At 43.6% G+C, this 26,026-nt stretch overlaps 1 protein-coding gene across 3 annotated transcripts in view; it reads left to right on the top strand.

Moving 5' to 3' along the window:
• Window positions 1-26,026, top strand: part of NOTUM (notum, palmitoleoyl-protein carboxylesterase) — a 107,493-nt gene that overhangs the window by 41,476 nt on the left and 39,991 nt on the right. Inside the window, exon 2 of one of the 3 annotated variants that reach the window (XM_069752459.1) lies at window positions 25,210-25,324. The exons of the other annotated variants lie outside the window; for them this stretch is intronic. Within the exon in view, the coding sequence (XP_069608560.1) occupies window positions 25,276-25,324 (49 nt within the window). The 5' untranslated portion in view covers window positions 25,210-25,275. The remainder of the gene's footprint in view (window positions 1-25,209; window positions 25,325-26,026) is intronic. 3 annotated transcript variants of the gene reach the window in all.

Genomic DNA, 26,026 nt, shown 5'->3' with positions numbered 1-26,026 from the left:
AATGCAAACAATAGAATAATCAAATCAAAACTTGGTGTTACCAGTGACCACACTTTACCTTCAAAACAGCCCCAATTCCTCTAGGTACACTTGGACGTTGTTTTTGAAAGAACTCTGCAGGGAGGTTGTTCCAAACATCTTTGAGAACTAACCACAGATCCTCTTTATAAGGTTCCAGAAAATCCTTCTTTTTCTTCATATAATCCTACACAGACTCGATGTTGAGATCATGGCACATAATCACTTCCAGAACTCCTTACTCTTCACACTGAAGATTGTTCTTAATGTTGTTTTCTGTATCTTTGAGGCTATTGTCCTGCTGCAGAATTAATTTTGGCCAGTCAGATGCCACACTAATGGTATTTCATGATGGATAAGTATCCGCCTGTATTTCTCATCATGGAGGACACCATTAACCCACCATTTCTGTATTTTTGTGTATGGTTGTGTCCCTTTTCATTGTTTGCATGTCAAAAATTAGTTTTTTTTGCCACAACTCTTACATAAAGACCACTTGTTTTCAGATGTTTTTTGAACTTTAAAGGAGTGTACCTTGGTCCCCCTGGTTGACCTCAGTTTTAAGCTGAGAGCACTGCTGGATAGCCTCCAATTTCTAAGGGATATAAGCATGATGAGTCATTTATCTACTGCACTGTTTCCTGCATCCATAGTCCTTAAATTTAAGGTATTGTCACACTGAACAATATCGCTAGCGATCCGTGACGTTGCAGCGTCCTGGCTAGCGATATCGTTCAGTTTGACACGCAGCAGCGATCAGGATCCTGCTGTGATGTCGTTGGTCGCTGCAGAAAGTCCAGCACTTTATTTCGTCACTGGACTCCCTGCAGAGATCGCTGAATCGGCGTGTGTGACGCCGATTCAGCGATGTCTTCACTGGTAACCAGGGTAAACATCGGGTTATTAAGCGCAGGGCCGCGCTTAGTAACCCGATGTTTATCCTGGTTACCAGCATAAAAGTAAAAAAAAAACCAAACACTACATACTTACCTTCCGCTGTCTGTCCCCGGCGCTGTGCTTCTCTGCACTGGCTGTGAGCGCCGGCCAGCGGTGACGTCACCGCTCTGCTTTCCGGCCGCTGTGCTCACAGTCTCTGCAGGAAAGCACAGCGCCGGGGACAGACAGCGCAAGGTAAGTATGTAGTGTTTGGTTTTTTTACTTTAACGATGGTAACCAGGGTAAACATCGGGTTACTAAGCGCGGCCCTGCGCTTAGTATCCCGATGTTTACCCTGGTTACCGACGTCGTTGGTCACTGGAGAGCTGTCTGTGTGACAGCTCTCCAGCGACCAAACAGCGACGCTGCAGCGATCGACATCGTTGTCGGTATCGCTGCAGCGTCGCTGAGTGTGAAGGTACCTTTACTTAATTCTTGGTGCTTTATCAAATGAGTTAGAACAGCACATCTGAACACAGTGTAAACAACAAATCTTGAAACCCCAGTGTGCATACAAATCTTTACCTGGGAGAGACCTTGCTGATTCTGTATAACTACATTGTGTCTTGTTGCTGTGCTGTGCTACTATGAAGACTGTCATCAAGAAATGGCTTAAATTTGGCACAACAGTAACATCACCTAGAACTGGACGTACTTCAAAAAGTGATGAAAAGACAAGAAGAAAATTTGTCCAAAGAGACTGCCAAGAGGCCTACAGTAACAGTAAATTAGCTTGATGGAATTTCTGGCAGGTAGTAGTTTTGTATTGCATGTGACTTTAATGTTCCCGTGTTCTTCATATGTCTGGCCTGTGGGGTAGGGCAGTAAGACAGAAGGCTTTTACTACACAGAAAAACATCCAGACCCGGCTACGTTCTACATCAAGTCTGTTAAATCCATGTGGGAAAGGTGTATGTGTCTGGACACAGTAGATCTTCAGTGTGTCATCCATTTAAGGACTCATTCAGATGTCTGTGCAACATGCAGGTCCTGAACTGAGCGTGACCTCTATGTTTCTATGAGGCTGTCATGATGAAGTTGGGCGACCTGCTGGAAATCTGTGCTTGGATCGTGTTGCTCGGATGATCCCCTTTGATTTTAATGGCCGAAGCTGATCTGTAAAACTGATGAGAATAGAATATGCTATAAGTCTCACGGAACGGAGACCCGGACAGGACATGGGACTGTCGACTTGAGCGTGGCAGCTTCATATACGGTAATTCTCTGAGACTGTTGCAATCAGGTTGGGAGACCTGCAGCCAGTCCGTGCTCAGATCCTGTTTCACTGATGTCTGCATGAACCCTTTCACGGTTACCGACTGACTTTAACGGCCGAGTCTGATCTGAAAACGGACAGGAGTAGGACATGCTCTGTGTCTCACGGAACGGAGACACCGATCCATTTTTAAAACTGATGTGTATATGGCTCAATTATACTATATAGGTCTGTGTGCTGTCCACGAAAAAATGGACAGTACTAGGACGTGTCACGATGATGTCATATCTCTTAGTTTCAGAACAATGTCTCTGATTAGTGGTGTTGCGAGAATACTGTCCCTCCTTCCAGTACTGAATCGATTGTAATAAAAGACTATGACAAAACAAAATACCATCTACAATAAAAAGGAGACTGTCTGGTGATATTGTAGAGGTATTGCCTCACAGAATCCCACTGATCTGGTCATTGTGAGATCTTTAGAGAAGAACTTGCGGTTTCTTCTGAAGTCATTGTCATACTCACTATTGACTCAGTACAATTAAATGTATTCAGAATGTTTTATGACTAAAGTACAGTAGAAACTAAGAACAATATTGTAGTTTATCCATGGTGGTCATGTTTAATAGTGAACTGAATGAATGAGATGTGTGCTTGTTGCATACTGTGGGCCTTCACATTCAGGTGTGTTGTGCTTTTTTTTTTTCTAAGCCAAAAAAAAAATGGAAACATGATTTAAGAGATGAAAAATGAAGATTATACATAGTCTAAATTTGCATCCTCAGATTCATGTAAAAGTTCATTTTTGGTGGAAATACTTTGCATCTACTTTGCAGCAATGGATGAGTGGCAGCATCTACCAAATCATGGCCGCATCAGTGTCTTTTTGGTTCTCGTTCTAATCTTTTTCATATAATGGTTATTTTACTTACATTGACAGCTACATATTTTCTCCATTAAAGCATATTTTTACATTTTTGTGATCTGATTCTCTATTTATGAGCACATAGTCCATTGAGATTCTAGGTACCAGTGATTTTCAGAAGCCATACTTGAATTTGAATGATAGAAGAGTACACGTAGATGACTCCAACGAATTCTTGTAGCGCTCATTTTCTTTGAAGTTTAAAACCTTGGCACAGACTTCAAATGTCTGTATTGTATTGCAGTGTTTTCTCATCTGTGTATTAATTTAATCGCTCGTCTATCTGAACGTCATTGCATGACCAAATCCAGAACACTGTATTTTTTTTTCATAGCCCCCCACATACAGTAGTGCTGGATATTTTGTAAACCCTTTAGAATTTCCATGTTTCTGCACATGAAAGATATATATCTTGGTGTCAAATTCAAAGTAATTGCGGGTGAGGATGAATTTTATAAGTTTCGCCACAGAATCAGCATCATGTTTCTGCAGAAATTTGAAATAAAACTACGGTACATCTCATTGTTGCGCAAGTCCTAAAAGTTGAAAATGATAACCAAATCAAGCAAATGATTGAAAAATATTACAAATTGTCATTTTGCAAATGAATAAATCTATTTGAATATAATACATCAGTGAGTGGCATAAGTATGTGAACCTTTGCTTTCTGTTTCTATTATGATCCCCATATGCAGCAATCACAATCTAAATGTTTTCAACAAGTGTAAATTAGTCCTGTACATCAGCTTGAAAGAATTTTATCCCATTACTCCCTACAAAACATCTTCAACCTTGTTATGCTTCTCCCATAAACTGCTCACTTGAGGTCCTTCCACAATATTTCTATAGGACTATGGTCAGTACTTTCACTTGGCATTCTAAAACTTTAACGTTATATTTCCTTATCCATTTTTCTGTAGAAAAACTTGTGTGTTTTTGGTTGTTGACTTGCTTTATGATCCACATTCTTTTGAGTTTCAACTGATATACAGATTTCCTGACATTTTACTTTAGAATTTGCTAGTATTATTCAGAATTCATTGTTCCATTAATGATGGCAAGCTATTTTGGCCCAAATGCAGCAAAACAAGCCAAAGCCATGATGCTACCTCCATAAGTTTCATAGATGGGATGAAGTTTTTATGCTGTAATGCAGTGTTTTTCTTTCCCAAAACATACACTTCTCATTTAAACTAAAAAGATATACTTTTTTGTCATCCAGGAGATCTGTCACAGCACTGTTGCAGGATATCTCAAGGCTTGGGACTCCTTCCCTATCCATAAATCTAGGGGCGCCCTAGCTATCCCTGCTCCCCGGATAACTTGTGATGGTGAAGATGCCGGGGCATTGTGCCTTGCTGAGTTTATAAAGTTTCCACTCAGAGAAGTGGGGAGTTGTTGTGTATAAGAATACACAAACCAGACTAACAAGGGAAGATGTTCAGGGATAAATGAAAATACCAATCAAACAAATATGTACTCAGAAACAACAAAGTGGAACATCAGAATGTGAAGGAAGGAAAAACCAAATAAGAGAGGATGAGAATATGCACACAGACAAATCACCAATCAACAGTCTTCTGAACACTCCAAACGCCTCCTTAAACCACCAACACCTCTAACTCCAGAACCAGGAAGTATGAAACAAACACTTACAATCCCTGATTGCCAGAGGCAAATATATATATATAGCAGACGGGAGTGGCCAACACTGAACAGCTGAAACCATCAAAGCAGGAAAGCTCCTGGAACTCTCAACTGAACAGATTAACCTCTGCACCGCTATCACAAACCAGCATTGCTTAATATGATGGTGAAGTGCTTCTAATCAGTGCAGGAGTATGTGAAATTAGACACCGCGGTCTTATAGCCCCTTTCTGTCACGGCAAACCCATAGCATGATCTTTAGCAAGCTTGCATATGATCAGTAATGTTCTTTTTGAAGAGCAGGGGCTTTCTCTTTGCAATGTAGCCATGCACACCATTACAGCTCAGTGTTGAAATGCAATTACAGAGCAGTTGCGCTCAGCCACCACCAGGGGGCAATGTTACGGGGAAAAAGGGTTGCACTTACTGTGTAGCACTTTGGTGCAGAAGTGCAGGCCGCCACCAGGAGGTGGCAGAGTAGTCAGACAGGCCAAAGTCAGCAATAAACAGGGAGATGAAGTACCAGAAGTCACAGCAAAGCACGAGGTCAGAGATGAGACCAAAAGTCAAAGCCACATGGGAGCACAGTATCCAAAACGTGAGGCGGAAAGAGCAGTCAAGGTATAAGCCAGAGGTTCAAAAGCCAGTCGGGGAATGCAGTACCAGAGACAGAAAAACCAGAGGCAGAGTCCAGAGTTCAAGCCGAGTCATACACTGTAGGGAAATCACCAAATGTACACTGGGTCAGGGATAGGGAACAGGTCAGACACACACACAGGAAGTCAGAGGCAGAAGGATCACTAGGGTATACGGATTAGCTGCTCTAGCCTGGAAGCATGAACTATCACTGACAAAGGCTACCTAAAATAGCACCAATAAATAGCCACCCAAGAACCAAAGAGAGGAAGTAAAAGTTAACCCCTCCAAGACTATTCTGGGGAAAGAGAAGCAAGAAGCAAACCCCAACCTGGATCACGACAAGTGTCCTCCTGATGGTGGACTAATGGATATTAACTTTAGCTATAATGAGAGAGGCCTTTAGTTGCTTAGAAGTTACATTGGGTTCCTTCGTAACCTCTCATTATTATATGCCTTGGTCTCTGAGAAATTTTTGTAAGTCGACCACTTTTGGGGAAGGTAACAATGGTCTATAATTTCCTCCTTTTGTACACAATCTGTCTGACTGTGGATTGGTGGAGTAAAAATTGCGTGAGGTGGTTTTATAACTTTTTTCAGCATGATGATCATGAACATCTTTTCCTCTGAGGTCCACAGAAATCACCTTTGTTCACGCCATGAAACTGTAATGCAACTGCAAGGCAGTTGCATGCAACCTCCACCAGGGGGCGCAGGTAAGGAATGGCGCGAATAAATAGCCACACACAAACCAAAGAGAGGCAGAAAAGGTTAACCCCACCATAACCAGGCCGGGGAAAGAAAAGCAAGAAGCAAACCCCGACCTGGATCATGACAGAAACACTTCCACATACATATGTTGTGAAAACCAGACTTTGATCGGTCTTGTAACCTGTTACCCGCTCATATATAATTGGTATCCTATTGATTGAAAACAGACTCTAATTTCATCTTAAAATCATCTGCTAATCTTAAAGGTTCACATGCGTTTGGCACTCACAAACAAGTGATATGGGATAATTTTCCTCATTTAAAGGGAATCTGTCTCCTCATTATTCGCTTATAAGCTTCGGCCACCGCCATGAGGGGCTTATCTACCGCATTCTGTAATGCTGTAAATAACCCCTCATGTAACCTGAAAGATAAGAAAAACAGGTTAGACTATACTCACCCAGGGATGGTTCGGTCTGGGTCCGATGGGCGGCGCAAGTCTGGTGCTTCCCATCTTCATGCGATGATGTCCTCTTCCTTGCTTCTGTCACGGCTCCTGCGCAGGCATACTGATTTGCCCTGTTGTTGGCAGCATAAAGTATTGCAGTGCGTAGGCTCCGGGCCTCTCTGACCTTTCCTTGCACCTGCGCACTGCAGTACTTTGCTCTGCCCTCAACAGAGCAGAGAATTACGCCTGCGCAAAAGCCGCAAAAGAAGCAAGGAAGAGGACATCATCGCATGAAGATGGGAGGCGCCGGACCCGGACCTGCCCATCGGACCCGGACCTCATCGAACCGCCCCATGGTGAGCAAAATCTAAATTGTTTTTCTTATGTTTCAGGTTACATCAGGGGCTTATCTTCAGCATTACAGAATGCTGTAGATAAGCCCCTAATGGTGGTGGCCACAGCTTATATACGAAAAATGAGGTGACAGATTGCCTTTAAAAAATTACAGTCTAATGTTTCTGACTCATTTGGATCTCTTTTTCCACTTTTAGGACTTGTGTGAAAATCTAAAGTTTTAGGTAAAATGTATGCAGACATATGGAAAATTCAGAAGCGTTCACAACATTTATACATACAAATACTGTAGCTTCCTCCTATTATAGTATTTCTTATTTATTTATGTCTGATTTTACATGCCCCTCCATCTAATCGTATTTACAATTTCAGAAGATAAGATATGAGAAGCTATTTGGTGTGGTCCGCGCCACACTCTACAGAACTGCTTTTGCCGATCCTGTGCTTGCCTAAAATTTTTGATGACTACGACTGTCTCTGCATTTCACAGGCAGGGACAGTGATCACATCAGCAGCTCAATATTATGTGGACTCTTCCAAACAGTTCCACCTATTTCAGTTAGACATAGAGTGGGCTAAATTTCGGGAATGTCCTCAGTGTCACTTGATGTGTGCAGGACATTTTCTGATGGGTTGATTTTTCCTGCTACCTTTCCTGCAATTTAAAGGAAGCATTCCCAGTGATAAAATGTTGAAATGTTTAATAAAGTAATCTTAACACTTTGCACATGCAACCTAAGAAGTGCCAAGAGCTAATTTCTGCATGCTGTGGCCACCTGGCTCCTGGAATCTGTAGTAGATCTCATTTTCTTGTCATTAAATTTTACATAGAACGTTCTTCTTAAGGCTACTTTGAAAATATCGCATTGCATACTATTAGGTTTAGAACGTTTTTAATTGACGGATGTTTATTTTCTGATTCAAGCCATTTCTTGTTGGAGGGATTGTTTCACGAGAGCTGATTTTGGTATAGGTTAAATGTGGTATTACATTGAAAGGACTACTTCCATTGGCCTTCTTTTATCTGTTCTTTGTTGCCGATTTTGGCTTGTTTGTAATAAAGGGATGTAACTTAGATTTCCTTCAGTGTTCTGAGGCACTGCTAGTATTGGTACATAGGTAAGTATAGGTTCACCATGCGCATACTCTTTCTATGCTTTCAGCAGGATTTTATGATTAGTTCTTATTGACATACTGACCCATCAGCACGTGACACTATAAATCCTGGCGTTGATTTCGGTAATCTGTATGTTGTTCGAGAAAAAAATCCATGTTGATGATCAAAAGCTGCAGAGATGCCTACCCAAAATCTTTTATCATTACTTATACAGTAATTGCAAAGAAGGCTAAAATACAAACTTCTGTGAAATATATATTTATATAAATGGGCAGCTCTGAACTCATCACTTCACTATTTCTTAAGTAACCTGAGCATTATAATGAATAATGCAGCTGCAGTCTGAGACGTAGTATGAATTTTACTTCTTTACTAAATTCCTTGACTTGTAGAACTATAGTTCTGTGATCCACAATTAATATAATGGAGTTACGTGGGAAATTTTACCAAGTTTTTCCTGTGCTATTTGATGGGGCATAAAGTAGTGATGGGGACCCTGATGCCAGTATATTACTTACATCAAGCAACCATTTTCATTAAATTCCTGGCGATCTGTTGCAGTGCTGGAGTCCTCTCCATTTTGTGCACTTCTGTGATAGTCCTAAGCTGCTGCTCTTCCCAATCCTGAAAACTGAGTAACCAGAACATGATGTTACACCTATATAAAGTAGATAAAGAAAAACATCCAGGTACATTTCTATCAGGAAGGACAAGCTTGTATATTCTTTACAAGGATAGCCCATTCCATTTTGAGGCATTTTGATGCACCATTTACCCTGTGGTTGCTCTGAACATCTGAACCTTTGCTGTCAGCCAGCTTCCTCATGTTATACTTGGTGGTGGGGGGTGGGGGGGCTTAACAATAGAACAACCTGTGGTCAGTTTGGATAGCCCTTGGGTTAAAGTAATTTAAAGGAAATACTGATTTTGGACACAACCCTAGACCTCAGCATTTCTATTTATCTTGCGGAGACGCTCCATCTCCACAAGATGAATAGCACCATTCTATGTATAGGATGCTGTGATTAAGCATGTGTTCAATGAACACAGCGGAATCACCGCACGTACAAAAGCTGGGTGTCCGCTGCGTCCAAAGCGCTGCCATTCCAGACCGTGGAAACATAGTCTAATAGTCCATAATATGCTAGCTTTCTGCTGGTTTTTTTTTAAAGTGCATTGCTAAATGCTAAAGAATACTATTATCTACAGTTAGGGCCAGAAATATTTGGACAGTGACACAATTTTCGCGAGTTGGGCTCTGCATGCCACCACATTGGATTTGAAATGAAACCTCTACAACAGAATTCAAGTGCAGATTGTAACGTTTAATTAGAAGGGTTGAACAAAAATATCTGATAGAAAATGTAGGAATTGTACACATTTCTTTACAAACACTCCACATTTTAGGAGGTCAAAAGTAATTGGACAAATAAACATAACCCAAACAAAATATTTTTATTTTCAATATTTTGTTGCAAATCCTTTGGAGGCAATCACTGCCTTAAGTCTAGAACCCATGGACATCACCAAACGCTGGGTTTCCTCCTTCTTAATGCTTTGCCAGGCCTTTACAGCCGCAGCCTTCAGGTCTTGCTTGTTTGTGGGTCTTTCCGTCTTAAGTCTGGATTTGAGCAAGTGAAATGCATGCTCAATTGGGTTTAGATCTGGAGATTGACTTGGCCATTGCAGAATGTTCCACTTTTTGGCACTCATGAACTCCTGGGTAGCTTTGGCTGTATGCTTGGGGTCATTGTCCATCTGTACTATGAAGCGCCGTCCAATCAACTTTGGAGCATTTGGCTGAATCTGGGCTGAAAGTATATCCCGGTACACTTCAGAATTCATCCGGCTACTCTTGTCTGCTCTTATGTCATCAATAAACACAAGTGACCCAGTGCCATTGAAAGCCATGCATGCCCATGCCATCACGTTGCCTCCACCATGTTTTACAGAGGATGTGGTGTGCCTTGGATCATGTGCCGTTCCCTTTCTTCTCCAAACTTTTTTCTTCCCATCATTCTGGTACAGGTTGATCTTTGTTTCATCTGTCCATAGAATACTTTTCCAGAACTGAGCTGGCTTCTTGAGGTGTTTTTCTGCAAATTTAACTCTGGCCTGTCTATTTTTGTTATTGATGAATGGTTTGCATCTAGATGTGAACCCTTTGTATTTACTGTCATGGAGTTTTCTCTTTACTGTTGACTTAGAGACAGATACACCTACTTCACTGAGAGTGTTCTGGACTTCAGTTGATGTTGTGAACGGGTTCTTCTTCACCAAATTAAGTATGCGGCGATCATCCACCACTGTTGTCATCCGTGGACGCCCAGGCCTTTTTGAGTTCCCAAGCTCACCAGTCAATTCCTTTTTTCTCAGAATGTACCCAACTGTTGATTTTGCTACTCCAAGCATGTCTGCTATCTCTCTGATGGATTTTTTCTTTTTTTTCAGTCTCAGGATGTTCTGTGTTATGGCTGGCAATCAGGCAACACAGCGTGCAGTAATCAGCGCACATACAGAGATCTGGCAATAACCAAAAACAATAGGACAAGCTCTGAGACGTGGAATCTCTGTAGACTGCAGTACCTGATCTATCCTCACACAACTATAAGCAGCAGTGGATTGCGCCTATCACTACCTATGCAACTCGGCACTGCCTGAGGAGCTGACTAGCCTGAAGATAGAAATACAAGCCTGACTTACCTCAGAGAAATACCCCAAAGGAATAGGCAGCCCCCCACATATAATGACTGTTAGCAAGATGAAAAGACAAACGTAGGAATGAAATAGATTCAGCAAAGTGAGGCCCGATATTCTAGACAGAGCGAGGATAGCAAAGAGAACTATGCAGTCTACAAAAAACCCTAAAACGAAAACCACGCAAAGGGGCAAAAAGACCCACCGTGCCGAACTAACAGCACGGCGGTGCACCCCTTTGCTTCTCAGAGCTTCCAGCAAAAGTTAATAGCAAGCTGGACAGAAAAAACAGAAAACAAACTAGAAGCTCTTATCTAGCAGAGCAGCAGGCCCAAGGAAAGATGCAGTAGCTCAGATCCAACACTGGAACATTGACAAGGAGCAAGGAAGACAGACTCAGGTGGAGCTAAATAGCAAGGCAGCCAACGAGCTCACCAAAACACCTGAGGGAGGAAGCCCAGAGACTGCAATACCACTTGTGACCACAGAAGTGAACTCAGCCACAGAATTCACAACAGTACCCCCCCCTTGAGGAGGGGTCACCGAACCCTCACCAGAACCCCCAGGCCGACCAGGATGAGCCACATGAAAGGCACGAACAAGATCTGGGGCATGGACATCAGAGGCAAAAACCCAGGAATTATCTTCCTGAGCATAACCCTTCCATTTGACCAGATACTGGAGTTTCCGTCTAGAGACACGAGAATCCAAAATCTTCTCCACAATATACTCCAATTCCCCCTCCACCAAAACAGGGGCAGGAGGCTCCACAGATGGAACCATAGGTGCCACGTATCTCCTCAACAACGACCTATGGAATACATTATGTATGGAAAAGGAGTCTGGGAGGGTCAGACGAAAAGACACCGGATTGAGAATCTCAGAAATCCTATACGGACCAATAAAACGAGGTTTAAATTTAGGAGAGGAAACCTTCATAGGAATATGACGAGAAGATAACCAAACCAGATCCCCAACACGAAGTCGGGGTCCCACACGGCGTCTGCGATTAGCGAAAAGCTGAGCCTTCTCCTGGGACAAGGTCAAATTGTCCACTACCTGAGTCCAGATCTGCTGCAACCTGTCCACCACAGAATCCACACCAGGACAGTCCGAAGACTCAACCTGTCCTGAAGAGAAACGAGGATGGAACCCAGAATTGCAGAAAAATGGAGAGACCAAGGTAGCCGAGCTGGCCCGATTATTAAGGGCGAACTCAGCCAACGGCAAAAATGACACCCAATCATCCTGGTCAGCGGAAACAAAACATCTCAGATATGTTTCCAAGGTCTGATTGGTTCATTCGGTCTGGCCATTAGTCTGAGGATGGAAGGCCGAGGAGAAAGATAGGTCAATGCCCATCCTACCACAAAAGGCTCGCCAGAACCTCGAGACAAACTGGGAACCTCTGTCAGAAACACTATTCTCAGGAATGCCATGTAAACGAACCACATGCTGGAAGAACAAAGGCACCAAATCAGAGGAGGAAGGCAATTTAACCAAGGGCACCAGATGGACCATTTTAGAAAAGCGATCACAGACCACCCAAATGACCGACATTTTTTGAGAAACGGGAAGGTCAGAAATGAAATCCATCGAAATATGTGTCCAAGGCCTCTTCGGGACCTGCAAGGGCAAAAGCAACCCACTGGCACGTGAACAGCAGGGCTTAGCCCTAGCACAAATTCCACAGGACTGCACAAAAGCACGCACATCCCGTGACAGAGACGGCCACCAGAAGGATCTAGCAACCAACTCCCTGGTACCAAAGATTCCTGGATGACCGGCCAGCACCAAACAATGAAGTTCAGAGATAACTTTACTAGTCCACCTATCAGGGACGAACAGTTTCTCGGCCGGACAACGATCAGGTTTATTAGCCTGAAATTTCTGCAACACTCTCCGCAAATCAGGGGAGATGGCAGACACAATGACTCCTTCCTTGAGGATACTCGCCGGCTCAGATAACCCCGGAGAGTCGGGCACAAAACTCCTAGACAGAGCATCCGCCTTCACATTTTTAGAGCCCGGAAGGTATGAAATCACAAAATCAAAACGAGCAAAAAATAACGACCAACGGGCCTGTCTAGGATTCAAGCGCTTGGCAGACTCAAGATAAGTAAGGTTCTTATGATCAGTCAAAACCACCACGCGATGCTTAGCACCCTCAAGCCAATGACGCCACTCCTCGAATGCCCACTTCATGGCCAGCAACTCTCGGTTGCCCACATCATAATTACGCTCAGCAGCAGAAAATTTCCTGGAAAAGAAAGCACATGGTTTGAACACTGAGCAACCAGAACCTCTCTGTGACAAAACCGCCCCTGCACCAATCTCAGAAGCATCAACCTCGACCTGGAACGGAAGAGAAACATCAGGTTGACACAACACAGGGGCACAGCAAAAACGACGCTTCAACTCCTGAAAAGCTTCCACGGCAGCAGAAGACCAATTAACCAAATCAGCACCCTTCTTGGTCAAATCGGTCAATGGTCTGGCAATGCTAGAAAAATTACAGATGAAGCGACGATAAAAATTAGCAAAGCCCAGGAATTTCTGCAGACTTTTTAGAGCTGTCGGCTGAGTCCAATCCTGGATGGCCTGAACCTTAACCGGATCCATCTCGATAGTAGAAGGGGAAAAGATGAACCCCAAAAATGAAACTTTCTGCACACCGAAGAGTCACTTTGATCCCTTCACGAACAAGGAATTAGCACGCAGTACCTGGAAAACCATTCTGACTTGCTTCACATGAGACTCCCAATCATCTGAGAAGATCAAAATGTCATCCAAGTAAACAATCAAGAATTTATCCAGATACTCACGGAAAATGTCATGCATAAAAGACTGAAAAACAGATGGAGCATTGGCAAGTCCGAACGGCATCACCAGATACTCAAAATGACCCTCGGGCGTATTAAATGCCGTTTTCCATTCATCTCCCTGCCTGATTCTCACCAGATTATACGCACCACGAAGATCAATCTTAGTAAACCAACTAGCCCCCTTAATCCGAGCAAACAAGTCAGAAATCAATGGCAAGGGATACTGAAACTTAACAGTGATCTTATTAAGAAGGCGGTAATCAATACACGGTCTTAGCGAACCATCCTTCTTGGCTACAAAAAGGAACCCTGCTCCCAATGGTGACGACGATGGGCGAATATGTCCCTTCTCCAGGGACTCCTTCACATAACTGCGCATAGCGGTGTGTTCAGGTACGGACAAATTAAATAAACGACCCTTAGGGAATTTACTACCAGGAATCAAATCGATAGCACAATCACAATTCCTATGCGGAGGTAGGGCATCAGACTTGGACTCTTCAAATACATCCTGAAAGTCCGACAAGAACTCTGGGATGTCAGAAGGAATGGATGACGAAATAGACAAAAATGGAACATCACCATGTACTCCCTGACAACCCCAGCTGGTTACCGACATAGAGTTCCAATCCAATACTGGATTATGGGTTTGTAGCCATGGCAACCCCAACACGACCACATCATGCAAATTATGCAGTACCAGAAAGCGAATAACTTCCTGATGTGCAGGAGCCATGCACATGGTCAGCTGGGCCCAGTACTGAGGCTTATTCTTGGCCAAAGGTGTAGCATCAATTCCTCTCAACGGAATAGGACACCGCAAAGGCTCCAAGAAAAATCCACAACGTTTAGCATAATCCAAATCCATCAGATTCAGGGCAGCGCCTGAATCCACAAACGCCATGACAGAATACGATGACAAAGAGCACATTAAGGTAATGGACAAAAGGAATTTGGACTGTACAGTACCAATAACGGCAGAGCTATCGAACCGCCTAGTGCGTTTAGGACAATTAGAAATAGCATGAGTAGAATCACCACAATAGAAACACAGTCTGTTCAGACGTCTGTGTTCTTGCCGTTCTACTCTAGTCATAGTCCTGTCGCACTGCATAGGCTCAGGTTTACTCTCAGACAATACCGCCAGATGGTGCACAGATTTACGTTCGCGCAAGCGACGACCGATCTGAATGGCCAAGGACATAGACTCATTCAAACCAGCAGGCATAGGAAATCCCACCATTACATCCTTAAGAGCTTCAGAGAGACCCTTTCTGAACAAAGCCGCTAGTGCAGATTCATTCCACAGAGTGAGTACTGACCACTTCCTAAATTTCTGACAATATACTTCTACATCATCCTGACCCTGGCATAAAGCCAGCAGATTTTTCTCAGCCTGATCCACTGAATTAGGCTCATCGTAAAGCAATCCCAGCGCCTGGAAAAATGCATCAACATTACTCAATGCAGAATCTCCTGGTGCAAGAGAAAACGCCCAGTCCTGTGGGTCGCCGCGCAAAAAAGAAATAATAATCAAAACCTGTTGAATAGGATTACCAGAAGAATGAGGTTTCAAGGCCAAAAATAGCTTACAATTATTTCTGAAGCTCAGGAACTTAGTTCTGTCACCAAAAAACAAATCAGGAATCGGAATTCTTGGTTCTAGCATCGATTTCTGATCAATAGTATCTTGAATCTTTTGTACATTTACAACGAGATTATCCATTGAGGAGCACAGAGCCTGAATATCCATGTCCACAGCTGTGTCCTGAAGCACTCTAATGTCTAGGGGAAAAAAAAGACTGAAGACAGAGCTAAGAAAAAAAAATGATGTCAGGATTTCTTTTTTCCCTCTATTGGGAATCATCGGAGTGGCTCCTTGTACTGTTATGGCTGGCAATCAGGCAACACAGCGTGCAGTAATCAGCGCACATACAGAGATCTGGCAATAACCAAAAACAATAGGACAAGCTCTGAGACGTGGAATCTCTGTAGACTGCAGTACCTGATCTATCCTCACACAACTATAAGCAGCAGTGGATTGCGCCTATCACTACCTATGCAACTCGGCACTGCCTGAGGAGCTGACTAGCCTGAAGATAGAAATACAAGCCTGACTTACCTCAGAGAAATACCCCAAAGGAATAGGCAGCCCCCCACATATAATGACTGTTAGCAAGATGAAAAGACAAACGTAGGAATGAAATAGATTCAGCAAAGTGAGGCCCGATATTCTAGACAGAGCGAGGATAGCAAAGAGAACTATGCAGTCTACAAAAAACCCTAAAACGAAAACCACGCAAAGGGGCAAAAAGACCCACCGTGCCGAACTAACAGCACGGCGGTGCACCCCTTTGCTTCTCAGAGCTTCCAGCAAAAGTTAATAGCAAGCTGGACAGAAAAAACAGAAAACAAACTAGAAGCACTTATCTAGCAGAGCAGCAGGCCCAAGGAAAGATGCAGTAGCTCAGATCCAACACTGGAACATTGACAAGGAGCAAGGAAGACAGACTCAGGTGGAGCTAAATAGCAAGGCAGCCAACGAGCTCACCAAAACACCTGAGGGAGGAAGCCCAGAGACTGCAATACCACTTGTGACCACAGAAGTGAACTCAGCCACAGAATTCACAACAGTTCTGCTTCACCTCAATTGAGAGTTCCTTTGACCGCATGTTGTCTGCTCACAGCAACAGCTTCCAAATGCAAAACCACACACCTGGAATCCACCCCTGACCTTTTAACTACTTCATTGATTACAGGTTAACGAGGGAGACGCCTTCAGAGTTAATTGCAGCCCTTAGAGTCCATTGTCCAATTACTTTTGGTCCCTTGAAAAAGAGGACGCTATGCATTACAGAGCTATGATTCCTAAACCCTTTCTCTGATTTGGATGTGGAAACTATCATATTGCAGCTGGGAGTGTGCACTTTCAGCCCATATTATATATATATAATTGTATTCCTGAACATGTTTTTGTAAACAGCTAAAATAACAAAACTTGTGTCAGTGTCCAAATATTTCTGGCCCTAACTGTATATACAGTGACTTGCAAAAGTAATCACTCCAAACCTCCTCCTTCCCCCTGGAATTTTTTTTTCGAATCTTGCTACCTCACAAACTGGAATGTCACTGTTTTTTTCCTGATGGTTTGCAACATGCCTACTGCTGTGAACATTTAATTTTCTTTTTATTCTGAAGCAAACAACAAATAGGACAAAATAACTGAAAACTTCAATGTGCATAACTATTCACCCCCCTAAAGTCGGTACATTTTAGAACCTTATTTTGTGACAATTACAGCTGCAAGTCGCTTTAGATGAGTTTTTATGAGCTTTCCACATCTTGCCAGTTGAATTTGTGCCCATTCCTTAAGACAAAACTGCTCCACCTCCATCAACCTCCACTGGTGAACCACAATATTCAAGTCTGACCACAGATTCTCAATTGGATTGAAGTCTGGGCTTTGAGTACGCCACTCCAAAACATTTACACTTTTCCCCTTAATCCACTTCAGTGTTGCTTTAGCAGTATGCTTTGTGTCATTGTCTGTTTGGAAGATGAACATCCATCCTAGTCTCAAATCGCTAACAGACTGAAACAACGATGAATATCCCTGTATTTTGCACCATCCATCTTCCCAACGACTCAGATCATTTTCTCTGTCCATTTTGTCAAAAACCAACCCCACAGCATGATACTGCCACCACCATGTTTCACTGTGAGGATGGTGTTCTTGGGGTGATGAGCTGTGTTGGTTTGGTGCCGGACATAGCGTTTACCTTGGTGGCCAGAAAGTTCAGTTTTGGTCTCATCTGACCAAGAGCATCTTCCTCTCCCACATATCTTTTGGCAAACTCAAAGCAAGCCTTACAATTTTTTGTGGGTAAATAAAGTTTTTTTTTTCTGCCCACTCTTCCATAAAGGCCACCGCTATGGAATGTACGGCTTATTGTGGTCGTATGGACAGATACACCAGTCTTTGCCTGGGAACTCCTTGCCTGGGCTGAGAGTTTTGGTGGGTAGTCCTCTCATGGCAGGTTTCTTATGGTACCTTATTCTTTCCATTAATGATCATGGATTTGATGGTGTTCCAGTGGATCATTAGAGATTGGGATATTTTTTTTAACCCAACCCTGGCTTGTTTGGAAATTTCTCTTGCTAAATAGTGTTGCATCCTCTGTGGCTCTTCAGAAAAGGTGTGTATATACTGACCGACCATAACAAGCCAAGGGGGTTAATACTTTTGAAAGCCACTGTGTGTATAATATATGTATATACAGTATTTTTTGGATTATAAGATGCACTTTTTCCCCAAAATTTTTTTGGGGAAATGGGGGTGTGTCTTATAATTCGAATATACCTTACTGGCCACGGTGGAGCAGAGTCCCAGGATCGCTGCTGGTGGAAGCAAGAGTGGAGCGTTGCTGCAGGCCGCAGGCTGGGATGAGGGGGGTGTTTCGAATGTGTGACATTGCGGGTGTTCGGTGGTGTGGGGGATCCGCCAACATTTTGTGAAAGCCTGGAGCCCGCACACTTCCATGGTTTACAATGCGGTGGACTCCGTGAAAATGGCTGCTGGGGTCAGCACATGCGCAGATGGAGATCTCGGCACCAAGATTTCAGGAGATCTCAGCGCCAAGATCTACATCTGTGCATGCTCCGTCCCCGGAAGCCATTTTCCCTGAGACCACCGCAAAGTAAACCATGGAAGTGCGGGAGTGCCGGGCTTTTATAAAATGTCGGCGGAGCCCTGCACCACAAAACACCCACAGCTTCGCACATCTAAATCCCCCCTTCTCCCAGTCTGGTGTCCGCAGCATCGCCCCATTCTGGCCTCCGCCAGCAGCGACCCTGGGACCCCGCTTCACCACAGCTACCACCCCTAGTAAGCAATAAGACGCATGGATTGTAAGAAGCACCACCACTTTATTAAAAAAAAGTTTTTTTTCCTATTTTTCTATTCAAAATTTGGGGTGCGTCTTATAATCTCGTGCGTCATATAAACTGCGAAATACGGTCTGTATATATATATATATATATATATATATATATATATATATATATATATACTGTATATATATAAATACAGTACAGACCAAAAGTTTGGACACACCTTCTCATTTAACCCCTTTCTGACCTCGGACGGGATAGTACGTCCGAGGTCAGAAGCCCCGCTTTGATGCGGGCTCCGGCGGTGAGCCCGCATCAAAGCTGGGACATGTCAGCTGTTTTGAACAGCTGGTATGTGCCAGGAATAGGCGCAGGCAGAATCGCGATCTGCCCGTGCCTAATAACTAGTTAAATGCCGCTGTCAAACGCAGACAGCGGCATTTAACTACCGCTTCCGGCCGGGCGGCCGGAAATGATCGCATCGCTGACCCCTGTCTCATGATCGGAGGTCGGCGATGCTTCTGAATAGTAACCATAGAGGTCCTGGAGACCTCTATGGTTACTGATTGTCGGTAGCTGTGAGCGCCACCCTGTGGTCGGCGCTCACAGCACACCTGCATTTCTGATACATAGCAGCGAACATCAGATCGCTGCTATGTAGCAGAGGCGATCGCGTTGTGCCTGCTTCTAGCCTCCCATGGAGGCTATTGAAGCATGGCAAAAGTTTAAAAAAAAGTAAAAAAAAATGTGAAAAAAATTACAAAAATATAAAAGTTTAAATCACCCCCCTTTCGCCCCATTCAAAATAAATCAATAAAAAAAAATCGAACCTACACATATTTGGTATCGCCGCGTTCAGAATTGCCCTATATATCAATAAAAAAAGCATTAACCTGATCGCTAAACGGCGTAGCGATAAAAAAATTTGAAACGCCAGAATTACGTTTTTTGGGTCGCCGCGACATTGAATTAAAATGCAATAACGGGCAATCAAAAGAACGTATCTGCATCAAAATGCTATAATTAAAAACGCCAACTCGGCCCGCAAAAAATAAGCCCTCACTTGACCCCAGATCAGGAAAAATGGAGATGCTACGAGTATCGGAAAATGGCGCAATTTTATTTATTTATTTTTTTTAGCACATAGATAAAAAATAACCTAGTCATGTTTGGTGTCTATGAACTCGTAATGACCTGGAGAATCATAATGGCAGGTCAGTTTTAGCATTTAGTGAACCTAGCAAAAAAAACAAGCAATAAACAAGTGTGGGATTGCACTTTTTTTGCAATTTCACCGCACTTGAAATTTTTTTCCCATTTTCTGGTACACGACATGGTAAAACCAATGATGTCTTTCAAAAGTACAACTCGTCCCGCAAAAAATAAGCCCTCACATGGCCAAATTGATGGAAAAGTAAAAAAGTTATGGCTCTGGGAAGGAGGGGAGCGAAAAACAAACACGGAAAAACTGAAAATCCCAAGGTCATGAAGGGGTTAAAGATTTTTCTGTTATTTTACATTTTTGTGGAAATTCAAAAATCTGAAAAGTGGGGCATGCAATATTATTCGGCCCCTTTAACTTAATACTTTGTTGTGCCACCTTTTGCTGTGATTACAACTGCAAGTCGCTTGGGGTATGTCTCTATCAGTTTTTTACATCGAGGGACTGAAATTCTTGCCCATTCTTCCTTGGCAAACAGCTCGAGCTCAGTGAAGTTTGATAGAGATAGTTTGTGAACGGCAGTTTTCAGCTCTTTCCAAAGATTCTCGATTGGATTGAGGTCTGGACTTTGACTTGGCCATTCTAACACCTTGATACGTTTATTTGTGCACCATTCCATTGTAGATTTTGCTTTATGTTTGGGATCATTGCCTTGTTGGAAGGCAAATCTCCATCCCAGTCTCAGGTCTTTTGCAGACTCCAACAGGTTTTGTTCAAGAATAGTCCTGTAATTGGATCCATCCATCTTCCCATCAATTTTAACCATCTTCCCTGTCACTGGTGAAGAAAAGCAGGCCCAATCCATGATGCTGCCACCAGCTTGACAGTGGGGATGGTGTGTTCAGGGTGATGAGCTGTGTTGCCTTTACGCCAAATATATCGTTTGGCATTGTTGCCAAAAAGTTCGATTTTGGTTTCATCTGACTAGAGCACCTTCTTCCACATGTTTGATGTGTCTCCCAGGTGGCTTGTTGCAAACTTTAAACAACACTTTTTATGGATATATTTGAGAAATGGCTTTCTTCTTGCCACTCTTCCATAAAGGCCAGATTTGTGCAGTGTACGACTGATTGTTGTCCTATGGCCAGACTGTCCCACCTCAGCTGTAGATCTCTACAGTTCATCCAGACTGATTATGGGCCTCTGGGCTGCATCTCTGGTCAGTCTTCTCCTTGTTTGAGATGAAAGTTTAGAGGGATGGCCGGGTCTCAGTAGATTTACAGTGGTATGATACTCCTTCCATTTCAATATGATCACTTGCACAGTGCTCCTTGGGATGTTTAAAGTTTTAGAAATAATTTTGTATCCAAATCCGGCTTTAAACTTCTCCACAACAGTATCACGGTCCTGCCAATTGCGTTCCTTGGTCTTCATGATGCTCTCTGTGCTTTAAACAGAACCCTGAGACTATCACAGAGCAGGTGGATTATATTTATAATCATTAGGCATTTAGGACAACATTGGATCATTCAGAGATCCACAATGAACTTCTGGAGTGAGTTTGCTGCACTGAAAGTAAAGAGGCTGAATAATATTGCACGCCCCACTTTTGAGTTTTTGAATTTCCACAAAAATGTAAAATAACCAATACATTTCGTTCAACTTCACAATTGTTTTCCACTTGTTGATTCTTCACCAAAAATTTACATTTGGTATCTTTATGTTTGAAGCATGATATGTGGGAAAAGGTTGAAAAGTTCCAGGTGGCCGAATACCTTCGCAAGGCACTATATATACAGTATATATGGATCTGCAGTACCTAGATGCTGCCACCATGATTTTGAAGTAATTGCCATGTTCTTACAGCATTCAAGAATTTCCAGTCGGTGCCGGTAACAGCTGGTCAGTGGGGGTATTAATATTGATGGCCTTTGCCGAAAATAGGCCATCTATTACTAAGCAGTGGCCAACCTCTTTAAGGCAATATACTAGCTTTAAAGCTGTCCACAGTGAGCAATATATGTAACAAAATAAGATAGCACAGCCCGCGCAGTATATTGCACAGCCCGCACAGTACATTGCACAGCCCGCGTAGTACATTGCACAGCCCACGTAGTACATTGCACAGCCCATGTAGTACATTGCACAGCCCATGTAGTATATTGCACATCCCACGTAGTATATAGCACAGCCCACGCAGTATATTGCACAGCCCACGCAGTATATTGCACAGCCCACGTAGTATATTGCACAGCCCGCATAGTATATTGAACAGCCCGCGTAGTATATTGCATAGCCCGCGCAGTACATTGCACAGCCCGCGCAGTACATTGCACAGCCCACGCAGTATATTGCACAGCTCACGTAGTATATTGCACAGCCCACGTAGTATATAGCAATGTGGGCACCATATCCCTGTTAAAAAAAAGAATTAAAATAAAAAATAGTTACATACTCACCCTCCGTTGGCCCCCGGATCCAAGCGAAGCGTTTTCCGATGCTCCTCGCGCGCTCCGGTCTCAAGAGTGCATTGCGGTCTCAAGAGATGATGACGTAGCGGTCTCGCGAGACCGCTACATCATCATCTCACGAGACCACAATGCATGGAGCGGTCACCGGGGCATCGCGAGGAGCGGGAAAGGCGTGTTCCTGATCTGGGGGGCCGACGGACGGTGAGTATATAACTATTTTTTATTATTTTAATTATTTTTAACATTAGATCTTTTAAAAAAGTTGGTCACACAGGGTTAATAGCAGCGTTAACCGAGTGCATTACACCGTGGTCCGTTAACGCTGCCATTAACCCTGTGTGAGCGCTGACTGGAGGGGATTATGGAGCGGGCACTGACTGTGGGGAGGAAAGAGCGGCCATTTTGCCGCTGGACTGTGCCCGTCGCTGATTGGTCGTGGCTGTTTTGCCACGACCAATCAGCGACTTGGATTTCCATGACAGACAGAGGCCACGACCAATGAATATCCGTGACAGACAGAAAGACAGAAAGACAGACAGACAGATGGAAGTTACCCTTAGACAATTATATAGTAGATTTTTGAGTTAAATGTAAATTTTTCATTTATTCTATAAACTACTGACAACCAGGTCTCCGAATTTCCACGCAAAAAATTTGTATTTTTGGGGGGGAAAAGGAGAAGTGGTCAAAATTACAAAAAAAACCAGTGCTTTCAGACCTCAAATAATGCAAAGAAAACAAGTTCATAATCATTTAGAAACAACAATACTAATGTTTTTACTCAGGAAGAGTTCAGAAATCAATATTTTGTGGAATAACCATGATTTTTAATCACAGCTTTCATGCATCTTGGCATGCTTTCTACCAGTCTTTCACACTGCTCCTGGTGCAAAAATGTAAGGAGTTCTTCTTTGATGGCTTGTGACTATCCATCATCCTCTTGATTACATTCCAGAGGTTTTCAATGGGGTTCAGGTCTGGAGATTGGGCTGCTCATGACAGGGTTTTGATGTAGTGGTCTCTTAATATTTGCATATACTTACCCTTGTGCTCCCTAACATTCCCACATCATGTCCCTGGTACCCTCCATTCCCGATCAGCCTTCAATAGACCTGCTGATTTCTTGTTCACTATGCCCCAAGTGACTGTTACAACCAATCACTCACAAGATCACTGAGACCAGTGATTGGTTGCAGAAGTTATGAGGGGTATACAGGAAAAGATATCTTGCTGCCAAGTTAAACAGAAGAACAGTGAAGTTCAGGAGAGTCATGGTGCTGGAATCTCTGGGATTGAATGGTTTAGTACAGGGGCGGACATGTCGCATGTGCAGCCGATGCGACTACATTGGGGCCTGGAGGTGTAGGGGGGCCCCTGCAGGGTGGCTAACACTGAGGGCAATCTGGCCTGTTTATTTGGCCCAGAGGGGACCCTGGCCAGATTGCCCTCATGTGTGGCAGGCAATGATCCCTGCAGCTCCACTGTCTACAGGAGAAAATGGCAGCAGAGCGGAGATGCTTCCTGGCTGCTTTTCGTGTCTGACACACTAGTGCCGCTGGATGATGCCAGCATTCAGTGCGCATCTGTGTCAGACAAAAAGCTGCTAGCGAGGAAGATGCTGCGGCTGCGGGGGACATGCGGAGAGGTGAGTGGTGCTGTGTGTGTATATGTGTGTATGTACAGTATGTGCACAGCTGCGGGGAACGTGCTGTGAGATGTCTGTATGTGTGTAGGTGGTGGAGAGGGCAATGATGGGGTGATGGAGAGGGCAATGATGGGGTGGTGGGTAAGAAAGCAATGATAGAGGTGGTGGAATGGGCAATGATGGGGGTGGCGGGGAGAAGGTAATGATGGATGTGGTGGAAAGGGCAATGATAGGGGTGGTGGGGGAGAAAGCAATGATAGAGGTGGTGGAAAGGGCAATGATGGGGTAGTGGCAGAGAAGGTAATGATAGAGGCGGTGGAAAGGGCAATGATGGAGTGGTAGAGGAGAAAGCAATGATAGAGGTGGTGGAAAGGGCAATAATGGAGGTGGTGGAAAGGGCATTAATGGAGGTGGTGGAGAGGGTAATGATGGAGGTGGTGGGTGAGGGCAATGATTGGGGTGGTGGAGAGGGCAATGATTGAGGTGGGGGAGAAGGAAATGGGGGTGGTGGAGAGGGCAGCGGTGGGTTGGTGAAGAGGGAAATGTTGGGGGTGGTGGAGAGGGCAATGATGGAGGTGGGGGAGAGGACAATGATGGGATGCGGGGGGGAGGAGGCCAATGAGGGGTGTGGTTGATTTCGATAGGAGAAAGGGGGATTTATAATGAACTTACGAACATTGGAAGGGGAGGAGGACGTTAGATATTGAAGTTAAATGAATTGGGTTGTGGAGGAGAGTACTAAGCCTCTGATAGCGTCCTCCCATATCTTACAAATCATTGTGATGCTATCGGGGACTTAAAATTTATTGGGGATTGAGAGAGGAGGCAATAAGGTTCACAGGACACTTTAGAATGAGCTGAATGGTGGGAGAAGACGCTGTCAGGGACTTGTAATTAATTGGGAGGTGGTGGAGGATGCTCAGCACCTGATATCTTCTCCCACCCCCAAATTCATCATGATGCTATTAGGTATTTAGAATAAATGGGGGCGGCACAGGACAGGAACTAAGGCTATGTGCACACGTTCAGGATTTGCAGGAGAAAATTCTGCTGCATCTCCTAATGTCTTGGCAGGAAGAAAATTGCTTAAAATGCATACAATTTTTTCCCACATTTTTGTCATGCCTTTGTTACGTATTTTTCCCCATTAGTACGGGTGAAGTACACTGCAAGAATTGACATTATGCAGATTTTAATCTGCTGCAAATTAGCAAGGAAAAAATAAGCAGCGTGTGCATTAGACTTCAGGGATCTCATTCACTTTTCCTGTACTATAAAACCTTGCATATATTCCGTGCGCACATAGCCTTACAGGTAATTGGGGAGAGTCACAGACTGAATAATTTATATTATTGGGAGTCAGAGATTATAGTTAATGGGGGACACAGTGCTGCATATCACATTATATTTTTAATGGTGCATGGCTAATAGAATATTAATGGTGGGTACATATCTGTATTCAGGGGGAGACACATGTATGTATACAATGTGTGTGACCTTGTTATTTTCAGGGTTCCGACGATCATCGTGACAAGACGAGTCATGACTAGGAGATGTCAACATGAAGGTCTGACCAGATGGAGAAGAAACAGGAGAAAGCGGCTCTAATCAGACGAGACGTCAGCGGTAAGTTCCTGGATGTAAATATTATTCTGTATCTGCACTGTGTGATTTTGAGTGATAATGTTTGTTTTGTAAAATCCCTTATTCTACATTCTCACATTTGTGTGAAATGTCCGTGTGCTTCCAGGTTTTTTTATCAGATGGCATACGGACTCAGAGTTTTATAAGTCCATTCACACATACATGAAAATCATGGCTCTGAGAATGAGATCCATGAGGGTCAGAGAATGTTCTGTTCTGATCCGATTTTGAGGTTCAAAATAGGAGATGCTCAATGCATCTGTAAAAGCGGGCAGCACACCAACACTGCACACAGATACAGGGATGTAGCCTTATTATATATAGCACAGTCACTTAGTATTAGTGTTGAGAGATACTTTCCGATATTTGAAAGTATTGGTATCGGATGATATCGGCCGATACCGGCAAAATATCGGATCTCGCCGATACCGAGTTCCGATACCAATACAAGTCAATGGGACACAAATATCGGAAGGTATTCCTCGATGGTTCCCAGGGTCTGAAGGAGAGGAAACTCTCCTTCAGGCTCTGGGATCCATATTAATGTAAAACATAAAGAATAAAAATAAAAAATATGGCTATACTCACCCCTCCGAAGAACCCTGGCTGTCACCGCTGCAAGCGTCCGCCTCCGTCCTTAAGAATGCTGTGAGTGAAGGACCTTCGATGACGTCGCGGTCAGGT

The sequence above is a fragment of the Ranitomeya imitator genome, chromosome 2, assembly GCF_032444005.1.
Source record: "Ranitomeya imitator isolate aRanImi1 chromosome 2, aRanImi1.pri, whole genome shotgun sequence".
NCBI classification, from domain to species: domain Eukaryota; kingdom Metazoa; phylum Chordata; class Amphibia; order Anura; family Dendrobatidae; genus Ranitomeya; species Ranitomeya imitator.
Note: the sequence above shows the minus strand (reverse complement) of the source record. Positions and strands in the feature narration are given on the sequence as shown.